Source organism: Haliaeetus leucocephalus, unplaced genomic scaffold (genome assembly GCF_000737465.1).
Source record: "Haliaeetus leucocephalus isolate CR32 unplaced genomic scaffold, Haliaeetus_leucocephalus-4.0 Scaffold450, whole genome shotgun sequence".
NCBI lineage: Eukaryota > Metazoa > Chordata > Aves > Accipitriformes > Accipitridae > Haliaeetus > Haliaeetus leucocephalus.
In genome coordinates, this window is record NW_010972886.1 from 11088448 (window position 1) to 11113045 (window position 24598).

The 24598-nt window shown below is 38.1% G+C and overlaps 1 protein-coding gene across 2 annotated transcripts in view; it reads left to right on the top strand.

The window, feature by feature from the left end:
* The window catches only part of KIF16B (kinesin family member 16B), a 148346-nt gene that overhangs the window by 104730 nt on the left and 19018 nt on the right, over positions 1 to 24598 (top strand). For both annotated transcript variants that reach the window (XM_010574790.1, XM_010574791.1), the window contains one exon: positions 2077 to 2166. In XM_010574790.1, coding sequence (XP_010573092.1) covers positions 2077 to 2166 — 90 coding nt within the window. The remainder of the gene's footprint in view (positions 1 to 2076; positions 2167 to 24598) is intronic.

A 24598-nucleotide genomic window follows, 5' to 3' on the forward strand; every position in this document is an offset into this window, starting at 1 on the left:
TCATTGGCAAGCTGACATACATGCTCTTCCCCAGGCTGTGCAGCTGGAAGAGTCCTGGATGTTTTGTGCTAGGTTGTTCCCCTAAAGGCATGCTTCTGTGAAAACCATAGGGGAAAAAAAGAGGCCACTTTTGAATAAAGATCATGTACAAAGAAATTATCACAGCAAAATTTCATGACTCAGAAATACTAAAGTATAGAGTTAAAGCAGAAAGAAAGCAAGAATGAGTAACATCTTTATTTTATGATTATCCACTGCACTCTAATGTTTACTGTGAAATTACAAAGCCCTTTAAAGCAATTATTCAAATTATAACAAATTATACAAACTATAACAAAATAGTTGATTGGTTAATTAAGTTCAGTGTAACATGCATATTCCTGAATAGGTTTTTTAGTTAAACCTGCCTATGCATGTTAGATCCATTCACCTGATTTATAAAGTTTGAGACACTGTTAACAATATGTTGAGGGAATATAGCCCATCATGCAGGCGTCCTAGTAGCAGTCAAGCTTATTGGTGACATGAAAGATGAATTTTATTAGAAATAATCAATTTGCATTGTGGAGATGTGCTAGAAGAACCTATGTTTTAATGTTTGTGAAAAGTTTTGAGAAGGCCAGTTTCGTTTACTTACATCTTTTAGTTAAAAATAGAGGTAAAAATAGGAAAAAGACCACCCCAAAACCTGATTCCTGATGTCATAAGACACACAATAATTTTTTTGTTTCCAAAACACTTCCCCCAGTTTCCCTGTTCTGTATACGGCAGCAAAGGCAGCTGGGATGGGGAAGGGTGGACCAGAGATGAGTTTGTTGCAAGCATGAGGTAGCAGTTGTCAACAACAGTGCTTGGATGCTGGTTTCCTCTGGCTTTGTTGCTCTGGTTTGTTTTTCTCCTGCTCCATTGCAACTTTCTTCACCTCTGTAACTTTTGGATGCGTTCAGTAGTGAGGGAACTAACTTGTTAATTTTAGGAGTCACTTTAAGACTAAAAAGCCTGTGTCTTTGTGAAATGTGTCTTGTGAAAATGATTATTGTTGATCTTTGTGCATAAAATCATAGCTAGATGGAGGTAATATCACATATTAGGCCTGTTAGATTAAAAAAAGCAATGGTCTTTTCAGGTTTAAGCAATGCCACTTGGCTTTCTCTGGCTCTAGTAGTGGCTGTAGAACAATGCCCACCTCTCCCCACAGCACTGCTTCTTGGTAGCCTTGGATCACCAGAGCTACAGAAAGACTTCATAGGCTCCAGTCACAGCACTTTTATGACCCAGTTACAAATGTCTTTAATTTCATCTGATTTTAGACAGTGGAAAAATTTTCCTTCCCTGGAATTCTTGTTGGTTTCTCAGTTCCAGTGAGGGTTGTGTGAATAACTGATGGTAAGGTTGGCTTGCCCTCACCCTTCGCTCCTGTTGCTGTGTGCTTTATTCACAGGAGTAATTCTGTTGATTTTAATGAAACTTCCTGTATAAATGGGATGTTCATCAACATATTGATGACACATACCAAGAGTGTTTTAAAGGAATATATTCTACTGTAAGCTGGCATGTGTAATTTTTTACCCTACAAATTGGAATCCCATTCTGTGGTAACGAACTCTCTGTGTCTGAAAAATGCGTATTTATTAATTGTGTATATCTATGTACATGTGTGTGTGTATGAGAATATACATTTCTATGAATGTATAGAGAAGCTATACTACACTTGTGCTGGATGATACCCATTCATTAATGGAACACCCGCTGACTGTAATGCTGAGAGCTGCATAGCTGCACCAAAAAATGATTGGGGATTGGGGATATTTTAATGTGTTTACAGCCTTGTCAAACCACTCCAGAATAAGGAATAAATGCGTTCAGGTTTTTTTGCTTTGCAATCAGTGCTCCTTATTAAATACAGTTCTGTCACTGTAATGAAAGAAAAATTAAATAAACCTATAAAAGTTAATGGTGTTAAGAGAACTAAGAATTGCCCATTTTAATCTGATAGCCTTGTATAATTCATGGTTTTTAGTGTTGCGTGTCATATGGTTTTACTTCCGTTTCTTCTTTTTATTTTGTCCGATATAGATAACAGTCCTGGATGAGACATGGACAGTATTCAGGCGGTACAGTCGTTTTCGAGAAATGCATAAAACTTTAAAACTGAAGTACCCAGAGGTAAGTTTTGGTAAAACTTCTTTTGTAAAAAAGAGTGGAGGTAGAGACTTGAAAATAAGTTTTTTGAAAGATATTTACTGAAAAAGGGAGGTTATTCAAGACAGCCAGCATGGCTTCATCAAGGGCAAGTCTTGCCTGACCACCCTAGTGGGCTTTGATGATGAAGTGACTACATCAGTGGACAAGGGAAGAGCTGCAGATGTAGTCTATCTGGGCTTCTGTAAGGCTTTTGACACAGTCCCCCACAACATTCTTCTCTCTAAATTGGAGAGATATGGATTTGATGGGTGGACTGTTTGGTGGAAGAGAAATTAGTTGGATGGTCGCATCCAGAGGGTAGTGGTCAACAGCCCAATGTCCAGATGGAGATCGGAGACAAGTGGTGTCCCTCAGAGGTCTGTATTGGGACCAGTACTGTTCAATATCTTCATCAATGACATGGACAGCGGGATCAAGCGCACCCTCAGCAAGTCTGCAGATGACACCAAGCTGTGTGCTGCAGTTGACGCGCCTGAGTGTTGGGATGCCATCCAGAGGGACCTGGACAAGCTCGAGAAGTGGGCCCATGTGAACCTCATGAGGTTCAACAAGGCCAAGTGCAGGGTCCTGCCTCTGGGTCAGGGCAACCCCCGGTATCAATACAGGCTCAGGGGATGAAGGGATTGAGAGCAGCCCTGCTGAGAAGGGCTTGGGGGTACTGGTGGGTGAAAAGCTGGATGTGAGCCGACAATGTGCGCTCGCAGCCCGGAAGACCATTCATATTCTGGGCCGCATCAAAAGAAGCGAGGCCTGCAAGTCGAGGGAGGCGATTCTGCCCCTCTACTCCACTCTGGTGAGACTCCACCTGGAGTACTGAATCCAGCTCTGGAGCCCTCGGTACAGGAAAGACGTGGACCTGTTGGAGCGGCTCCAGAGGAGGGCCACAAAAACGATCAGGGGGTGGAACACCTCTCCTATGAATAAAGCCTAAGAGAGTTATGGCTATTCAGCCTGGAGAAGAGAAGGCTCCAGGGAGACCTTAGTGCAGCCTTTCAATACCTAAAGGGGGCTCATAAGAAAACTGGGGACACACTTTTTAGCACGGCCTGTTGTGACAGGACAAGGGGTAATGGTTTTAAACTAAAAGAGGGTAGGTTTTGACTAGATATAAGGAAGAAATTTTTTACAATGAGGGTGATGAAACACTGGCACAGGTTGCCCAGAGAAGTGGTAGATGTCCCATCCCTGGAAACATTCCAGGTCAGGTTGGACGGGGGTCTGAGCAACCTGATCTCGTTGAAGATGTCCCTGCTCATTGCAGGGGGGTTGGACGAGGTGACCTTTAAAGGTCCCTTCCAACCCAAACTATTCTATGATTCCTCTCAGCCATATGCTTCTAGTAAGATTGGCAAGCCCTTCAGCAGTTTAAAGCTCCAAGGCTGCTAGATACAGGATGGATATTGCAATGAAACTGACGCTGTGTGTTGCTTCTAGCCATTAATTCCCTTTACTGCTGACTGGCGACATTCCCTGGAGGTTGCTCTTTTGTTCATTGCAAGATACTTGCAGTCAGATCATGTCGTCCTGACAACTCCTCATTTAAAAGAGCAGCGTTGTTCCACAGATACCCTTTTGTAATAGTGGCTTCCAGGTTTCTGCAAAATGGAAAATTGATCTTTCTGACCACCTCAGAGACTCTGGGCATTCAGGATATGAGGAACTGTGCCTGACAGAGCTTTAGTTCATTGGAGTGGGCATTTGTAGAATTACAGTTCTTGATTTCCACATCTAACTTTTAATTATTAACATTTTGCTTCCTTTCTACTTGTTCCCTTGGATATTAGAAAAAATATATCATTCAAGCAATGGAAGTGATCGTGATTTGAGAGTTAGCACAAGTAAAGAAGCCTGGTCCATATATTCATGAGCAATATATTAAAAAAAAAAAAGTTGAAGAGAGAGAGAGAGATGCAATAGTTTGCAAATGCCTTCTTGGTTTTCATTGATGTATTCTTTAAGATAAAAAGTAATCAAGTACGGAATGTTCTTGAGTTTTAAAGAGTAAAATATGTAGATCTGTGTTTTGTGGAGATTCTGGGAGTTGAGATCATTCCTATTCCAAAACAGTAAGAAAACCAAAAATTGAAACTACCATGCACCAAATATATAAGGAAAAGTTTAAAGAAAAAAAAGGAGTGAGAGGAAAAAAAAGAAAAATAAAATTAGGTCATCTTTTCTGAGTGTCAGAAAATCTTTAAAGGTAAAAATTAGTTTTGAATGGAAAATTGAAATGTTCTCTTTCCACAAATACTTTTAAAAATATTACTTGTGAATGAACATCAGTATCGTATTTTTTATTTGAATGAATTGCCATTTCCTCTTGATGTTAAAGTTATAGTCTGTCAACAGTAATATTGTAATTGCATCTAACTCCTGAGAAAACAGCTAGGCAGTCATTTGGTTGAAATAGAAAAGCCACCTGAATGCCTCTGCAGACTGATCTTCCACATTTAGGAAAATGTGTTCAGAGTCCGTTATCAGTCCTGACAATACATTGAGGAACTATTGAATTTGGCTTTTACAGTTATGTCAGAGAGAGATCAACTTCTTTCTTGTATGCAGTAATCAGATTCAGGAGGAATCTGATGTTCTTAAAGCCACTATTAAAATGTCCCGTGTGCAGCTACATATTAACGTTACCTTTTTGAACAAGCATTTGTGATTCACAGTACAAATTCAGGCTTTTTTGCTGTTACAGGAGGGAGTTTTTTTGGTTTTTTGTTTGTTTGTTTTGAAGAACCATGAGAACATAGGAGTGGTATTACTAGGTCAAAATAAGGTCCAGCATCCAAGAGCATACAACTGAGAAAACATCCCAGCCTAGAGCAAAGGTACATAGTTTTCTTCATCTTGGAGTCTTCCCAGCTGAAGCTGTTTTTGTTGTAATTAATAGTTCATTATTTATGTTTTTCCTGTGGGTTTTATCTATATTTTTCCATTCTCTACACTACTCACTGTATAGGTGTCTTATATAGGCAATTTTCTTTTGCTGCTTTTCTTTTTAGCTTCTTCCGTTTGCGGTCATGCTTGCAAGGTCAATACATTCTCTAGTTTAATGTGCCAGTTTGTTTGTTATTGACACTTCTGTGTTGCCATATGTCTGCGTCTTAGGTAAACTTATTGAGATTCACATCTAGTACATTAATGGAATTACTGTTTTCACTATTCAGATGAATAAATTTCTAATTTCTACATAGGAAACGCATTATAGTATGTTTTATTAAGTTATCTGTCCCTTCTCAACAGTTTTTGTAAGTCAGGGCAAATACCAAGTCTTACAAGTTTGCCAATATAACTTTTCTTAAAATATGATACTCTTTGGAGAAGTATAGTAACTGTGTTTTGGCTGCTAATATACCTGAAAGAAATGTTTAGTCATGTTACTTTCTGAAACAATAGATCTATAGCTTTAGTAGTATCTTCTTCCAGCCTTTATTGAGCCTCCACTTCAAAACAACCTTCAATGAATTATAAGTGAGGTTCAAGTATGCATATCTTTGCTAAGTACAGAGTACACTAAAGTTCAGGAGAAGTGACATAAGCATTTGATCATGTCATCCGTTGCTTTTAGATACGTGCTGTCACTTAAGTACCTGTTTTGAAAACCCTTGCAGCACTGATGTTGTCTTCTCTATTTTACATAGTACGGACTGTTGTGTTGTGTCCACTCCTGCTTTGAGACTTAGGGCATCACAGAGGAACGGCAAGTTTGTGGGCAGAAGAAACCTAGCTAATAGGCGGTTGGTTTCGTCTACTCATCAGCATTTCTACAAACTTCTGTGTCCTTGTTTATCCCAGGGGAAGAGCACATTGTGATGGATGAAACACATAATATTGTGCACTGTAGTAAAGATTTGGTGTTTGTTTTCTTTGAAGGAATTTCATTATCAATGTTACATATGTGACTGATCGATAGCTTCCCATGTTTTTGCCTTTATTTAACATAGCCTTAATTTGTGGTAATTTTGGGTCAGTTTTGCAATGTGAGTGGGAGTTCCGTTTGTTTGGTAAATTGACAATCATCTGTCTGCTTCCGCTCATCTGTTATTGACCTAATTTGGAATTCACCATGATGCTAAAATGCATTTTAATACCAAACTTGGCAAAGTTGCGTCCTTAGTTACTGTATACTATTCCAAAGAAACTTGATCCTTCAAAGCAATGTTGTCAGAATCCATCAGAGTTTAATTTTATTTTGCATAGTTCACCTTGCAACACTAAATTAGTATTTATAATGAACAGCGAAAATACTGTGGACATGTTTAATGTATGAGTGTCCTGCTTTTAGAAGTGAACTTTACAGCTCATTAGTTGCTCAGCTCTGAGTTACTACATCAGTATTTTAATAATTTGCTGATCTTGCATTTTGTGTTGCTGCCACTGAGTTCCCGAAGGAATGTATTGGCAAACTGATTTATTAAGAAGGTTTTTTTTTTTAAAAAAAAAAAGTATCTTTTTCAGAAGCAGAAACTATCTAATGTCTTCCAGTCTTACAATATGTCATATATTTTATATACCTGCACATTTTTTCTAGTGTAATTAAGTGGCTCCTGACAACTGGATATCTAATTGAAATGTGTCACATGCAAATTTTGAAAGACTGAAGAAGCTGCAGCAGGGTGAGATTGTGCCAGTGGCAGATAAGTACCAAGCATTTATCAGTGCCTATTTTTTTAGGTCTGCATGATTGTAATTTGCGCAGCTTCAGCTTTCTTATGCTGCTAGATAGTTAATGACTGTCTTATTATTTTTGGAATTTTAATTAAGACCACTCTTGGCTTTCAGTTGCAGTAGTCTCTGTAATGAATATACTTTTTGTTTGTCATTAGTCAGAAACAGGAGCAAATGGACTCTGTAATAGAGAAGTGAGAACTTTCAGAGTAAGATTCTCCTTTTTTTCCTCCTCCTTCATCTTTTCCTATCAGTTAATGGTTTTGAAATATTATCGGGGTGGTGTTTTCTGCAGAAAACCTTCCCTTCCTGATCCCCATCTTGTTGTGAGGGAAAACTTGCTCTCCCACCTCTGTTAGTTCAGCAAGTTCAAGTGACGCACTGTTGTGATGGTCAGTGCTCTCCTCTTCTTACTACTTTCTTGGCTCTTCCCTCTTTCAAAGGAGAACAGAGTTGTCTATTTGTCTTTCCCTACCTGAATCCAAAGTTTATGAAGTCCCTCATGCATGTGGATGTCCTTAATTCCTACTTGCCTCCAGGTATCTAGGCCAGGTTTTGTGGGGCTTTCACTGTAAGCTCTGCTTATGGAGTTGCCTGTCAATCTTCTTGAAACGTCCTTCTGTGTGTATAAAATTCTCTACATGGTGTTAAGGGGAACACCTACTCTTAAGGCATTTTTATTACTAATAGTGATTCTCGACTTAAAATATTAGTAAGTCCATGAAGAGCTGCCAAAGCGAAGCTAAAAGGTGTGCTTGCATTTATAGATTCATTCATGGAGGTAAGGACTTAGGTGTGTAGGCAAGATTTCTGTAGGAGTGCCAAAGCTATTGAATTCTAGCTTATTTAACAGAATGTAATAATTTGTGTATGTGTATTTGATGTATGGAGGTCTGTATATAAATATATATTTCTATCTTTCACAGTCTAAAGCACAAAAGGACCGTTTATAATTTTTAAAGAATTTTAGGTCGTAATTGAACCAGCTTCCCCTTCTGCTGGTCTGATTTTTGTCGTCTTACGTGACTGATTGGATGCATAATATCCATATCTGAAACAGCAGGAACATCTATGTAAACTTAAACCTTCAAGCTAAAGTTACCATGTGATCTGCCTCTACTCCCATCTGTTATTCCCACCAGGGAAATGAATGTGCACAATATATTGCAGTAACACATCAATGTCATGCATCTCAGAGGTTAGGATTAGAGACTGTTGCTTGGATGGCAGGGTTTTTCAGGTACGTTAAGTATTGGACAGTGAAGATTGTATTTTATAACTGTTAGGAAGAAATGCTGTATGGTTTTCTTTTCTTTTTTTTTTTTTTTTTAGTGTAGTGTTCTGGAGGAAAGGCTCTCATCGGTAGTGTCAGTGAGAGTTACATATTCCTTTTTATTTCTGAAGATAACATCCTCTTCTTATCAGAAATCTCTTTGTTTGACAGAGTATCATTCTGACTGAACTCAAGGTTCTTGTCAACTGGAGGAGTTAACAAGCTGCTTTCTGCTTTGTAGACCTGTAAGAATTGCAAGAAACTCAAAGAGCAGAAAATATTTTTGAAGTTTTTCAGAAATAGTATGTGAATGTTTTTGAAAATATATTGAATTCAAAACATTTGTTGCAAGTTTATTTTTAAAATATTTTTAAATATTTCAGATTTTTCAAAACTCAAAAGTAGTCTGTCCATTTTTTACTAGAAGTATTTTACATCTCAGAGAAGAGACAAGAAATGTTTTGTATCTCGGCGAAGCCAGCTGCTGCCTCATTCATCCATACTGCCCACAACCACCCAATGTAATATGTATATGTTTGCTATTAAAATAGAACAGACACCAGTTTTGTAATCCTTTCTTAAATTCTTTTAGACTCTTTTCTAGTACTGCTTGTTGGTTAGGAGTAATTCAGCTCTGTGACGATGAATAAAGAGGCATGAACTGTTCATGTAACCATCACTGACTGATCTCTCTGTTCTTGCCTTTTGTCTCCCTACTCCTCTTTTGGGTGACTGCTAGGGAAGGATCTCCATTTTCGGATCTCCATTTTCTTTTTAAGTGGTCCATACATGTGGTGCTCTTGATAAGTAATAAGTGGAAGAAATCTTCAACACTAAGTGCTGGTACAGGTAATGGTGAGGGGATGAGTTTGAGGTGAAGCCATTAATTTGAGGAGAGCATTCTTGGATTCTGGAAGAGATTCTCTCCGGGATTACTGACAAAGAAATGCAATTTTTGACTAACTTTCAAGACATGGTTGGTGGGGGGTTAGGGATTTTTATTCTCCACCACCACCACCCCCCGCCCCAGATAGTCTCAAGGATAATTAGGCAATTTCTGTGTATTTATGTAATTATTAAATTATTTTTAAAAGTCTTATCAGACATGCAGAGTTCTCTCTCCTAAGGAAGAATGCAAATAGAGAAATTAAACCAGGAACGGAGTGGTAAGGCAGCAGACTCGTGCAGAGCACTTAGGGCAGCATTTCAGCTGGGATCTTGGCTATCTGGCTGCTCTGATTCTGGTTTGTAACTGCGCAGGCTGTAGCATTTCCGTAAATGAAAAATTTATATTAATCTCCTGGGATTACTTTGAAAGGGAAAAGGGAGAGGAAGCAATAACTTTGAGGTACTTGGCTTACAGGGCTGGCGAGCCAGTTGCCGTGTAACTGGTGAGAACCTGGAGTTTAGGAGCTGTTTTGGCAGCAGAAGTCAAAAGCTTGTTGCATCGGAGCTGGCCGGCCTGAAGCTCTGCGGGTTTTACCATTGGATTTTCTCATTTAGTGGCATCAGTAACTGTATACTTACTTAATATATAAGATTTAGGTAGTATGCTCACATTGAATGCAAAATTCTGGACATTTGGATCCTTCTAGTGTTCAATTTTAAGTAGTGTAAAGCCCTATAGCTGTAAGTAACTGTAACTAAAAACTTTTAAGACGATATTTAAAATTAGTTTGTTCTGAAACTTGTAATGATTATGCCAAAGCCTTGATCCTACTGTGACCGAAGTCCCAAGGCATTCACAAATTCATTGATTGTTGAGATTGATGTTTAGACACTCTTGTGACCAAGAAGCAATTTAAAATCATGGGTTACGTGTACTACAGAGAGCAGGGTGTAGCTCATATAGTAATGAGCATGAAAATAGCATTTGTAGCAAGATTTGTACTGTCATTATTTTAGAAAGTTTAGGTTTGTCTGTATATGGATTCTTAATTCAGGTTCTTTCAGCCTCTAGGAACTCTGTGACCCTTAGTAAGCATTGTCTATGACAATATTTTAACATTTATTTCTGTATTTGAAAATTTGATCCAGTGAAGAAATAAACTTGTTGATGTGTTCTGCCTGGACTGGAAGGATGTTTCTGGATATTAACTAGCAAATTTGGATATTTTTTTTTTTAAATGATCAAAATATGTACTGTATCTTTGTTTTTTATAGAATGGAAAAACATAATAAGAGTAACAAATTTAATATTACAACCTTAGGATGAACACCAAGAATGCATAAACACTCTAAAAGCTTTTTTTTTTTCCCCAGAAACTTTATATTTGGGCACAGATTAAAATGAAAATTGTTTGCAACATTGATGTGCTTGTAAATAGCAAATGCCATAATGTGTATTAAAATAATACCTCTGGCAGAATTGTAAGTATACAGAAAAGCATTTAGAAAATAGTTTTTGAAATATAAATCCTAAACTAATTACCTTAATTTTTACTTTCTAGCCTGGAACTTTGCTAGCCTTAGTAATGTATCTTTCCATAAATATTGAAAGAAAAATAAAGTAGTAATTTTTAGAATAATACCTTATAATAGATATATATACCTTCAAATAATACCTTATAATACGATTATACAAGCATGTGATTATAGCCTTCACCTTTATTCAGTACAAATTACAGTAATTATGGTATAGATAATTTTAACATTCATATTCTTGTCACATATAACAGCCAGGAAGTACATACACAAGAAGCATATTTTGTCACATACACGTTTTCAGCTCCCATTCCTAATTATATTATGTTCAGAGCATTTTGAAAGCCTGCAGATTTATATACATAGTACTTCCATATCAGCTTTAGTTTGCCACTAGCTACAGAAGTTATTTAAGAGGTAGATCCTTAAATGCTTCATCTGGCCTTTCTTTCTGGAACACAAGAATTTTGGCTGCTGCTATTTTAAAAAGAAATTTTAGGACTTTGCTCAGTACATCAGTCTCTAAACGAACAGGAGAATTTGTTCCCATAAGTAAAGTATGAAAAATATTGCTGCTAACCATATCATGTAGTTCAGTGCAAGTTTGATTACAGGGAAGTGTATTTATTCTTTGTGGTCCCTCTGAATTCATAGTTGCTAACCAGGACTGGAGCATCTGAGGCTCAGCAACCCCCCTGGCGTATTTGCTTCCAGCATAATATGCAATTTCCAATCTATTTCTACTGTGAAAATGAATTCAGTGTGTGAATTTCTTGTCATAAAACTGAATCTGAATGTGTAAGAACCTAATGAAAGCCCGGCTTTGGGATTAATTTGTGAATATTGTTGGTTTGGGTGCTAGATTTGTGCAGCAAAGTTTTCTTGGCTTGGTACAGGGGATTCTGCAGAAATACAGTTTCTCTCTATCTCTGATCCTTCCCCTTCCTCCCTCCTGTGTTTTGGTCGATGATGAGACCTGGGTTGGGGTTTTTTTGTCTGTCCTGAGCAGCTAATGAAACGTGTGAGTTTCCAAACAGTTCTCTGAAAAAATACCATTAGCTTTATAGGTCTTCTGATAAATTCAGCACGAGACAAGATTAACCTACAGGCAGGCATCCACTGCCAGGTTTCATTCACTGTGCTGAGCAAAAGTCTTATATGTTAGTAATGCAGAAATTGAAAAAAGAAGCATTTGGAGAGGCATGAGTCCTTCGTCTCATAATTCATGAACCATTTGACAGAAAAATTGCTTTGATAATTTGGTAATCTGATTTTCAAGGCTCTGCTCAGTTATCTAGTGAATTTGCATGATATAAAAATATTCATGTTGCTTTATCAGTAAAATAGTTTCAGATGGATAATTATCTGTGAGAGAGGAATGCCTCTGAGAAGAACAATTCCTAGACAATGTAACTTGAGGTTTAGGTACTCACTGAGATTCAGCCATTTCTTAGCTGCTCCTGCCTGTCTGTAGGCTTGGGGAACACCTTAGGCTGCAACCCTGTGTCTGTATTTTCTTCCTGCTTAGCAAAAGACAGAGGGGAGGATTGGAGTTTTTGCTCCTTCTTTCTTTTTTTCAATTATTGTCTTGCTTTGGGGGGCTTTAAGACTTGTTCTCCATTAATCCTTAGCTGTTATTGACAGTCTCACTCTCTTCTAAGGGTTTTGTGAAGAACAACTTGTTCTTACTGTATTGGTCAGGGATATGCTGCTCGATTAAGTAGATTTTTCAAGTAGAATCCTTTGGTTTCAATTGATTTAGGATATGATGACCCAGCTATAACTCTAGTTTTTGTGAAAATACCCAGGTTAATTTTGACCAAATTGCACAGATACTAGCAAAAACTGTCTGGTTCCAACTGTGCTGCCTGTTGCATTTTTTCCTTACACATATAGATGGTATTACTGACACATCTGCAGATGTGAGGCTAATATGATAAACTTCATCCCCTGCCTAATCTGGAGGATTATACCAAGCTTTTCTTGAGCTTCATGTGGCAGCTTTTGAGCAGGATATTACAGAGTTGTCCTGTCTCGGTTCATTTGGAACCACTGGGAGAATGAACAGGAAAATACAGGTTGCGGATTTTGCAGTACAGTAAGACTATTTAGCTGTTTATTTTGGCACTGCTGTATTAAGCCAATGAGTGACTTCTTATCTAAACGAGATTGAGATACAGATGACTGTTAACTGATGGGAATCTTACCCATTCAGGTAAGATTGATGTGTAGTCTGCAAGAAAGAAAAGCTCCTGAAAAACAGTCTTCTGCCTCTGTGTTTGACAACAATTGTTGGGCTGTAAAGGTGGAATCAGAGACAAGGAACCATGCTTCATAGGCCCCATTTGCATTTACTGTAGAGAGATCAGTGCCTTCACATGGCATTTCAAAGCATCTGAGGTGAGTTTCCTGTGCTGAACTTCCCACTGGAGGAACTTACACAGCTGCCAGGGAGCAGCAAGGTTGGGGCTGTTCCACAAGGGAAGCCAAGCTGGGAGCTGAGGGTGGCTGCAGCACAGTTAGCGGCAGGGACCTCGGTGGCCAGGGCACAGTCCAGCAGTACCTAAGCAGGGCCAGGACGGTGACAGTAACCAGTCTGGTTGACAGTCAGGGATCAGCCGGTAAGGAGAGGTGACAAGTCAGGTCTAGGGTCCATCCAAGAGAGGCCAATTACTATTAAAACATTGAGAGCCACTAATCGTAGCTGCAGTGTTCCGTTGTAAATATCCCCATTTTTAATGTAAGTTAGGTCGGTTAGATGGTGAATTTGCTTTAAAAAAAAACCCAAATAAAAAAAAACACCACCAAAACCAACCTTATAGTTAGCATTGCTACAATCTACAAGACACACTTTTCAATCTAAGGGTCTCTTGTAAATATTAGTTGATCATATTCCTGCTAATGAGCTTTCAGACTCGATATGGTGAAAATAATATTGTGTTTCTTAATTAAAAATGGGTTGACTTTAGAAGAAAGGAAGAAAAATTTCTCAAACCTGTGCAGCCAATAGTATAGTTTCTAAAAGCCTTTGGGTTTGTATTCACAGTGAGATCTTCCTGTAAGGCTTTCAGGATATTTTCTTGACTGCTGTAATGGAAGTACCTTAAAAAGAAAAAAATCTGGAAGGGTCTTTTACCATCTGTCTCTGCAACACAGAACATACAGAAGGCTCCATCTTACAAGAGAGAATTGTCTATCCCACTGCAGAGCCCAAAGCAAGAAAGCCCAAGCAGTAAAATTTATTAGACATCCCTGCATGACAAAAATCAATAAAATACAATCTCTTGTGGTTTAATATGAAAATAAACATAAGCAGTGGCTCTCAGGAAAAATATTGAGCTGCAGCTATAGAATTGAAAATGTCAGGAGGAGCAGATTGAAAGTGGAGGATGTTGTCCAGTTTACTGTAGGGTGTATTTCAGAACCAAAACCAGGAATAATAATCTGGAGGGCAAGCTGTCTGACCACATCTGAAAAACAAAATTTGTTATGGGAATGTTGGTGATGTGAGTGCAAGTGAGATGAAAAAGCACACTTTTCATGGGTGCCAAACTTTGTGAGCCAGTGTTAAAACATTCAATTAATTCATCGTTATCTATAAATGGTTATGATGCTGTGAATGATAAGAAGAATCAAAGCTACAGTTCTATTTGGCCAGTTTCTTCTGTATTAAATCTATTATTTTCTATCATACTTAGTTGTAGGTACTACTGGGTATTAATGATACTTTAATGATTTGTGTTGTGCAGTGCAGGCACTCTGAGGCTGTCTGAGTGTACACTCTATATTTTCTATGAAATACTTTGAATTTCTTTCAAACTGCATCTGAACGCTGCATGTCCTAGTCTTGTTATGTCTTTTGGGGAAAAAATTACAGCAAAGCTTTAGCAGTATTTTAAATCCATAAATTACTCACTACGCATTCAATTCTAACTCCAATTTTATTTTTATTTTTAAATCAGCGGATGAATAAGAATACCTTTACTTTTAAGTTCAGTTCAATATTTGAATAGTACCAGTATTGTTAAAGTAATTGCAAACTACTGTATTTCAGGGTTTTATTTACATATATAGAGTAGCATAATTTCCATTCTGATTGTACCTGAAGGCTCTTATGTGCTATAACTCATTGTAAGGATGCTGAAAAAAAAAAAAAAAAAATTAAAAAAAATCGTGTAGTCTTTTAGCTTTCCCGGGTTTCTAAAACTTGCGTAGGTGGAGCAGCATCACTTATACACAGACTCAGTGATGTAGTGCTTGTCGGGGACAGAAATATTGTAGCCTTCTAGAAAGCATCTAACAGACAGTAATTGTGAAATTACTGACATGTAATCCAAACCCAAATACTTGCAATAGTTAAACACATCCTTGTTTTCTCCACTGCCTTGAATAATGATGTTGACTTCGATACCATGGCATTTTAATCAAGTGTGTCTTTGAGTTTTCCATGTATATGTGGTATATACATGGGGTTTCCTTTCTAAGCTTTTATCTTCAAGTGCTTGATCAAGAAATTTTATTATACTTGGAAACAAGTATCTATTCTCACCTGCCACTGTGAGTCCAGGATCTCAAGAGCAGTACTAAATAGGGTATTGCCTGTAAAAATTATAGTAACAGTGATCTTTCTGGTCCCCATAGTTGCTTTTTCAGTCCTGCAGATTCAAAATACTTTGCTCCTGAAAACGTATCTTTTAAGTTTATTGTGCTTAATTAGTTATCTGTCATTTTAAGCATTACCTAGTGACAACAGTGATAGTGGGAGGAAAATCCTGAATTTGTACGAGGCTTACAGCTAGTTTTTAATCCTGTGATGAAGCAGGTAGTTCTATAATGTCTGTAAGACTAGACATAAGCGAAAATTTATGTATAACCTATGTGACTATCAATCACTTACTGTTGGAGGGGGGGACTAAATAGTTTCTTTTAAGCTTCCCATTTGCGTACTTGCACTGCATTTTCTCTGGTTTTATCACTTGAAATGATGCAGAAGTCTAGCTAACTTCTCCTTGTAATCAGTCCAGTTTGTTGTGAGAGTTGCCGCTTTATATCTGTAACAAATCAAACTTAGGAGCATACTGTGTATTTGTTTGCAGCTGTATTTGTCTGTGACAGCTGTTCTTTAAGACCTTGAGATCTGCCATTAATTTTGAGTAGCTGGAAAGGCACCAATCTAGTCAGCAGTAGAAATTATTGCTGCTCTTTGATGAGGTTTCATTATTAGCATTTCTCAAAGGCAAGGGTGACTGAAATTTATGGCATCTGTTGGCCACACAAGACAGGGATGTTTCATAAATGCTGCCAGATGTCACTAGGATGAGCTCATATGCAACAAGCATATCTTTTTGGGAAGAGCTGTTAAAACTGCAGGGTAAACTCTCCTCTCTGAACCTATTTCTGTTGCTTAAGTCAAATGGTATTGTGACTTCTTGGTGTGCAATTGAAGTGGCCTGATAGCCAACATGGCATCGGCAGGAATGCAGTGTGGGGTGGGGCAAGGCTGTATGCAGCAACAGCGAAGATGGTGTCTGCTGCGTGGCCTACCTTGTACTATTGCAGGGACACTTCCTTAACCTTGCTAGAAATCCCAGCGGGAATATAATGAATCAAATCCCAAATCATTTTTGAAAGGAAAAAAACCCCACAGAGAGCACCAGAAAACTCCTTTTTTACCTTGTTTTTGAGAAGTAGGATTTAAGCCACACATTGATCAAGATTAATCAATGTGTTAAGCTTTGAAGACATGACCTTGCAAACCCAGGAGTTGTTGCCATTTCTTTAAAGAAATAACCAAGCACCACGAACTGAGACTACATGAAAAAAAATTAATGTTTAGTTTGCAAAACCATGAGCTAAAAACATAAAGAGTATGTTTTAAACTTGTCCATAGACTCTGTAGATCAGCACATACCCTTGTCTTAGAGCATGGTCTACTATGCAGTAGTGATATTTTTCCCCCAGAGACTTCTATCTTGGGACAAGGAATAGAAGAACAAGGGAGCAAAATTAAGGTTGCAAGGACATGGTATGTTACAATTTTTTCATGCTTATTTTCCACATCTATGAATCGTATTTAATTATTTTTTATTTGGTTTTGACTGGTTTACATGTGAGATAATTATATCTTTTGGGTTGGTGTATGCTGTTTCTGCACCATCTTATTCTGCCTTTCTACAGCCTGCATAGAAAACTTAATATATTTTCCTTGCTATTTGGGCCAATTTTTGTCCCTCTTTCCTTGGTTGATAATCTTGAGGTGTGCAGGTGGTTGTTTATATTTAGAAAGTTGCCCTGGCTGTATTAGTTTCTGGTTTTCATAAGAGATTAAAAATCCCAAAGCTGCATAATTTTATAGAACTGCAAAAGGTTAGCATGAACTCTGATATATTCTGTTGCTCATTTTTACAGTTATTCTGTATTTAAACGCTATTGTACTGCTTGTAATGAACAAAACGATGAAGTAATTTGTCAAATATTATATTGACCATCGTTTATGGCTCTATTTTGGTACGTTATTATTCTGACTAGTCTAGAAATTGCTTTAAGGAAAAGAAAAACACCTCTGTAATGTAAGGTAACTTCTTTGGCTGCATTTAATTTGATTTTTTTCAATAGCAGGGGGCAGACTAAATGGAGTTAAAATAATGTGATAAATAGTGGCTTCCACATCTCACGATAGTTCCAAAAATGCATATTGAGTCTAGGTCAGCCTGCTCGTTTAAAGCAGAAACTTGGATATGAGAACTCTCAAACCTCTTTGATAATAACAGATGATTGTTTGATAGGCAGGTGGGCATAATTCAAAGACAGTGAGACACAGTTAGTGAAATGCAAAAGAGAAATCTTTGGTGTCCAATCCTACTTGGTAGTTTTGCATCATCAGAGGGAGGTTTCAGGGAGGTTCACAGTTCTTTTTTTGTGTTCTTATCCCTCTTCAGTGACAGATAAAGTTGAAATGTTCTTTGGAGAAACAGTTATACCTGTCTTTGAGGAAGGTAACTGGCAAGCATGCCAGGAAGTTCTTAGAAGTTCAAAGAGAGTTACCTAGCATTAGAGACAGCAAAGCTGTGAGAACTTGTGCATCCTGAGAAGATGCTTATGTATTGGTGAATCCAGAGAAGGTAATCTGTGGGGGTTAGTCGCAGCATCCAGACATTGAGGGGACTCACAACAGAACTGCATATATTTATGGGAGGAGACATAAGTGCTTGTACTTCTTGGCATGTCTTAGTGCCAGTATTGCAGCGGAATGATATAGAGGAGGTACCTATTTATGTATGGGTGATGCACCAGAGATAAGTAGGAAAAAGGCAAGGAATTGTAGCCAGTCTGAGTGGAGCAAGGAACTTGCAGAATTGCTTGCCCAGCAGGTTAACCCTAGCAGGCTCTCCAGTACACTCTGTGCTGGTGCGTTCTGGAGGGGATAAAGTAGACCTGGCTCACCAGCCTGCTTGCGCTAGCGGCCAGGCAAAAAACAACATGCAAACCAGGAGTTGCTCCTGCCAGCCAGAAATGCAAAGGTTAAACCAGTTCTGTGGGCAGGTGAACCTTTGGCACAGTGCAAAATGGATGGAGAGCAGGAAGAAAAGAGTATTGTCATGTATGTGGGGCAAAACAGCTTCCTCTTTGAGAAAAGGCTATGCTGTAAAGGGATGGGAAACTAAGTTGTGGCATAAATTGTGTTCAGGAGATACCAGAAAAAAAACCACCCCCCCACCCCCAAAACAAAACTCCAGTGCATCACTCTGCAATATGGTCCCTCTTGTATTTGTCAGAAAGGAGATATTTGCTGACCGATTTATCTAGGATTTTTTAGAGTAGACTCGCTTAAGGAAGGAGGGAGAGGCTTGTTCCTTTGTGTGCATTTGAGTGAGATCTAGGCACTGCAGCCTGTAGCAGCAAGGAGAGACAACAACAGAAAGCTGGAAGCATGCAGCTCTGATGGAGGAGCTGAGACACAGCAGGGATGAGTCTAGAGCAGCTCCTCGGGTCTCAGAAACACTGCAACAACCTGGGGAACAAAGGGGCTGGAGCAGTCTGCTTCCTTCAAAGCCAGTGAAGGACTGACTGTGTTAGGCTGGTATCAGGGACCTTCTGCAGGGACCCTGTATATGGGAGGAAGGTTGCGTACAACCTTTTTCCAGTTCTGTTTCCTAGTCACTCGAGTTTTCTTTGGTTTAGGAGGTTAATTATCTTTGTTTGTTTGTTATAATAAATTGTTGCTTTTGTTGCTGTTTAAAAGCTGTTCAGTCTTCTCCAAGGAGTTCACTACATTAGAAGGTTGACATGGGGCTACCTCAGAGCTTTGGCTGATCCTTAGTTGGTTGGATATCCTGCCTCTGAGAATATCAAATCCCTCTCCCCTTCTGACAGATAGTAGGGAGGATGGTGTGGGAACAGGAAATTTAATATGGCAAATGGACAGTGGAGTAAGAAAAAAAATTAGGTAGGTCATGGGCAGGGGGGGAAGCATAGCAATAAAATAGAGAGAAGCTGGGAAGCTGGAAAGTGGGGGAGAACATGTTGGAAGAGATGGAAAAAGAAGTAAAGAGAGAATATTAGAAATGGAAGAGGAAAAGTAGGTGAATATCTGGAATATAATCCCTGGATATTCCCTCTCCTTGATCAGTTAATAATGGAAAATATCTTTAATCTTCCTGTCCTCTGAGGGCATCACTTACCTATAGCATACATAAGGGGGAAGCACTGTAGGGTTTACATCATGGAGGACTATGTTGTTATTTTTTTTAAAGGAGAATAAGTTTAGAGTTTTATTCACTCATATTTGGGAAAACATCATTTGAACTTTAAATATTTGAGCTATACCACCTGAAAATGTGACTTAGGTGGTTTCTAAGTTATTTTGTTGGTTTCTTTTTGGGGGATAGTATATATTCAAATGATTTATCTTGGATCTCTATTAGATATTACTTTTTTTTGCAGAATTTATAAAGTAGCTTTTAATCTGTTCATTAAGTGTTAACTTTTTCCCTTTGCCTAAGGCTGTGTTATGAAATTTTGTAGAATAGGTGGTTTATTTCAGACAAAATACTAGTAAAAATATAGATGTTCAGCTTTTTTTTTTTACCTTTTTTGTCAAATCCCTAAATATTTAGTGCAAGGTCCTAGTTAAGAATACAGTGTTTGTCCAATTTCTTTAGAGGCTGGGAGTCTTAGTACATCTTGAGAAGTTGAGGCTTAAGTTGCTTTGTTTAAACTTCAAAAACTAAAAGTAGGACAGTTTTTTTCTTTCATTACTCACTGCAAAATCAAGTCAGGTGCAGCCACACGGGCTGCAAAACTGTGCCACATTCTTCTCTTTGATTTTTCTCATCTGTGACAGAGATTTCTGGTACAAAGGATCAAAAGTCAGACAAGTCCTTTGAAAAATGAGAAAATTCAAAGTTGTAAAAGTAACACGAGAGTTAAAGAAGACTAACTTTTTAATTTAATAGTTGGCATTTCCTTAATTTTCTTTTCCCTCTTTTCCCCCCATTTAAATATATCAAAACATTGAAGTACAAAGAGAATTTGGGATGAAAGATTAAAGATGACTCAGCCTCCATCAATGTCTGTCCTGTTTTTCTTCTTAAAAAAAAAAAAAAAACTTTTACCATATTGTAGGCACTAAAACATAGATTTTACACACCAGAAATAATGAGACATTTCAATCCTGTAGATTTTTGCTTGATGTTGGAAAATAGCACTTTTTTAATGTTTAAGGAGCATAACACTTTGAACAATTTCACGCTTCAGAAGTGACAAGCCTACACGACTGTATTATGTGGTATTTTACTTTGGTCCACTATATATTGAAATATCATCTGCAAAGTACTGTACAAGATGTTTTATTATCATGTTATGTTCCATTGTACCATAAAACCCCTGAACTGAATTAAATCCAGCAGGCCCCTAGCAAACTTCAATTAATGTCAGTGAAGAGTCTCCAGCTGAATATAATAGAAATTAAAGGATACCCTTCAAATCCTGACAGCTTTGTTTTCTAAAGGTCCTGAAATGAGAGTGCACCCCATCCCAGGCAGAGCCTTTTGTGGTATTGGAGCTTTCATTTGCACTCTCTTGGCTTCCAAAAGGCCAGTTTCCAAATTCGCATCTCTTCTGGTGCTCAGTAGTTGAAGGCTATGAAGATGTATGGTTTCACTTTAAAAGACTATGCTTCCATATAGATCATGTTAGGTATATGCTGTTTCCAGAAGTAGGTGAATCTTAAGGTCAAAGAGTTGTATGTAAAATAAAATAGGTGACTAAAAGAAGAGTCACTTACTGTTCTGCTCTCCTCTCTTACCAGCATTAACTGCTTGCCAATAACCATGTTAGAACTAGTCTCCTGGCTGAAATGTGAGAGAAGTATAGGAATCCATTAAACTGTTTAGAATTTACTAGAATAATAACTTGCTGTGTATGAAGCACCTTCCCCTCGAGGACTGGACCTAGTACTGTCTAAACTTGATCATACTAATCTCACAAATACTGTATCATGGTAGGTAATAGACAGACAAATAACATGCCCCCAAGTAATACAAGACCCAGAAATAAAACATAAGCTTTATTTATTATAAAGAAATTAGGGAGTAAATGCAAATGACTGTTTGCCTCTCCGTAAGACTGCTACTGCCTAGCAACGATTGCCAGATAGGATAAACATCATTAACCATAAAAAGTTTAATGTCTAAAAGACATTAGGAGTGCTGATATGCAGTGTTGAGGTGTCTCTGTACTGTTTTAAAATATTATCTGGCTTCGCATTTTGGGTCCAAGAGCAGTCCCAGCCTTGCCCATGGTATGTGTATGCATGCATGTGCACACTCCTATGTATATAATGGAATTTGAGTTGCAGCAGTGCGATAATTAAGTGTAGTAGGGAAATGCTTCTGGAGCCAAAATAAAAATTAGAAATCTTGCACACTACATATAGAAGCTTCTCAGGAAATCATTCAAGCTCTCTCTTCCTGTCAGGCTGGGGAATATGCCTCTTAATTTCCCCTGACAGAAAACACATCACCTCATCAGCAGCCCTAGAAAATGACAAAACATCCCTGCCGAAAAAACCTGACTGCCAAATGCTTTCACTGCCACTGCAGCAAGGGGAACAGGGAGAGGAGGGGCATGCTTCAGAAATTTCAGGGAGGTATAATAATTTACTTTGCTACCTGTAGAGTCCCACTGTTATGCCTTGTATTGCTGCAAAATGTTCGTCTCGTAGTCAAGGTGTGACCCTTGAAGAATTAATTTGAGCCACAGGGTACACAGCCATTTAATTCTAAAAGAATAATTTATACTCCTGAATCTGGATAGTGTGAAATACTCTGTGTTTGAGCGAAGGCAAACATCTTGATGCAAAATCTACACCTGCACATCTCTTACGTATTTAAGTGACAGAACAAATGTAGTTCAGTCATATACGGTGCTGTGTGCATTAACCTGTAGCAGTGGTAATCTCATCTGAAGTTACTGTGCAGTTCTTATAGGCATTTTAGCACTACTAATAACAAAATTTAATAAATTTATTGAAATATTTGTTACTGCAATTTGGCTTAAATGAGTGAGGTATTTTAAATAAACCTCAAAATTATCTTGAATTGTTGCATTTCTGAATTGCACACAATTACATTCGGAGTCTGTATGTCAAATGATACATCAGGACAGAGGGTCTTTATAGCCCATTATTGTAACATTTGTCATTACTTCAGTGTATTTGTATTGCTGGGCTTTTTTTTCTTTTCTTTTTTTATAAAGCAAACTTATGACAAGATGAGAAAATTTTATTGTCACTCTGCATATTTGTGGAACTCTTGCACCAACGTATTTTTCCCCTGTACTATAGGAGTTACTTTGTAAGTCAGAGTGACAGAGGTCAATGGTGTTATATACATAAGCACACCACCTGTGCTAAATGTATTAATATTGTATTTTTATATAAATATACTACAATGGCCCAGCTTACAGTGAAATTACATGGTCACATAGATGACTGCATAATTCATATTGCTGCATGAATAGTTCTAGTTCTCATGTTGCAAAGATAATTTTCTGACTGTGAACGGGGTGGAAACTGGTGCTGTGATGTCTGCGAGAGCGTTCGGACAGCCTGAAACTCAAGCCTGTAGAGTTTTGACTGTCTGTCTCATTTTTGGTGGGCATTAGACTTTTGGCATGCAGTGCAGTAGAATGTACTGGAATAATTCAGGGCTTCTGAGAGTTGCTGAAGTGATTAGGAAATCTGCGGCTGAAGGTTTTTCTGTCATGTATTTGGGTGGTCATCTGTTGTGTGACAGAAATGGTATCTGGTTTTTATTTGTGAGATGGACATCTGACAATCATTTGGCTAAAAGAGGAGCCAGAGGAGCTTTGGAAAACCGTGGGACACAGAAACGTTCCAGCATGGCTGAGATCGTGCGCCTTCTGCATCCAGCCCTCTAGAGATGGTGACTGCAGTAGACGATGAGTCCTTTGTAACATACCCTCTGCAGGATGCAAAATCCTTCCAAGTTACATATATGTATGCATAGGTATATTCTGTACACACATATGTGTATTGCAAACGTAAGTAACGTATATATGTGTGCCAAGTATAGTTTGGCACTGGTTTCTGATCTGGATGGAGGTTTTTATTATAGTTCTCGAAGTCCAAAGTATTTAGATCCAGGTCTTGACCAGCAATGGAATTATGATTTTCATTTAGGTATGTGTTGTGACTTTGAACATTTCAGAGCCAAATTTACTGTCTGAGGCCTTTCTCTTGCATATTAAATTCATGACTGTAATAGTGGACTTTTGTTGGCTTTGTTTCAAAGATTTGTGCAGCATAGTGATTTGGGAGTTTAGAAATGTTAAAATGAATGTGAGTAGCTACTTTGGTTTGAATGAGTTTAGCAAAACTTACTGACTTTAGAAAATTTAACTGGTTTTCTCCTAAGATGTATCCAGAAAGCTAACAGATTAGGAAAACAACTTGCCCATCCCAAAGTTTTGTAGAATCAGTCCCCAAATGCCTGTTAAAATCAAACTTAATTTAGAGAAATAAATCATTCCTGATTTTAGCTATAATACCTTGCTTTGACTCTACAGAGTATGTTTGAGGACATTGTAGCAGTAGTTTTTTTTATTTGTGCAAATTGTTTTTAGCAGACACTATTTTGAAATTCTATGATGAAAGTATTTATTAGCAAATAAATATAAAAATCTCCCTAGGGCCAGGAGGGGATTGTGGTAGTAGTAGTTTTACCTTGCTTGTTTCTGGCAGTGGCATGATGCAATGCTATTTAATAAAATGTAATTTCTGCAGGGGTGGGATTTTGAAGTCCTTGAAAATATTAGCACTTACAATCCTGTATAGGTTAAGCAGTGAGTAATGCAGTGAAAGTAAGTCCCAAGGACATTAATTATAGGGTGTTGTTTGGTTGTGTACTGCTTGTCCTGCCAACATGAAGAAGCAGGTGCACCGAGAAGAATATGATTGGAGAAGTTTGAGGAATATAATTGGGGCATACTGGTGAGAATGATGCAGAGCAGACATCTCTTCCATCTTCTCTGATGTCCCACATCACTTTATGTCACTCATTTGAAGATGTCTAGGCGTTTCTTTAAAATTATCCAAGTTAGAGTTGAACGAGAGAATGGGAATAAATTATTTGTATTGCAGAATTCCTGTTTTTTAAAGATGCTTACATGCAATGTTAATAATGAAGCTCCTCCTTTAATGCAGTATAATGCTGCTCCTTGTAACCAGCCATAAATTCTCTACAGTCCTGTATGTGCTGATATACTTGAAAATAATGCATCATGTTTATTAGTTCAATATCATCAAATAGCCAGGGGAATTCATGCAGGAGGCATTTTTACACAGGGCTTTCGCCTCCAAAACAACTCCAGCAATGCCAATGGGTGGTTGCATATTTCTGTCTCGTACAGTGTGAGCTGGGAAGAAATCGGTTTTGATGTGCCTTCAAGTGTAAACTATGTGGAGAGGACTTGCTTTCTTGTGCATCATTCCGAGCAGCAGTG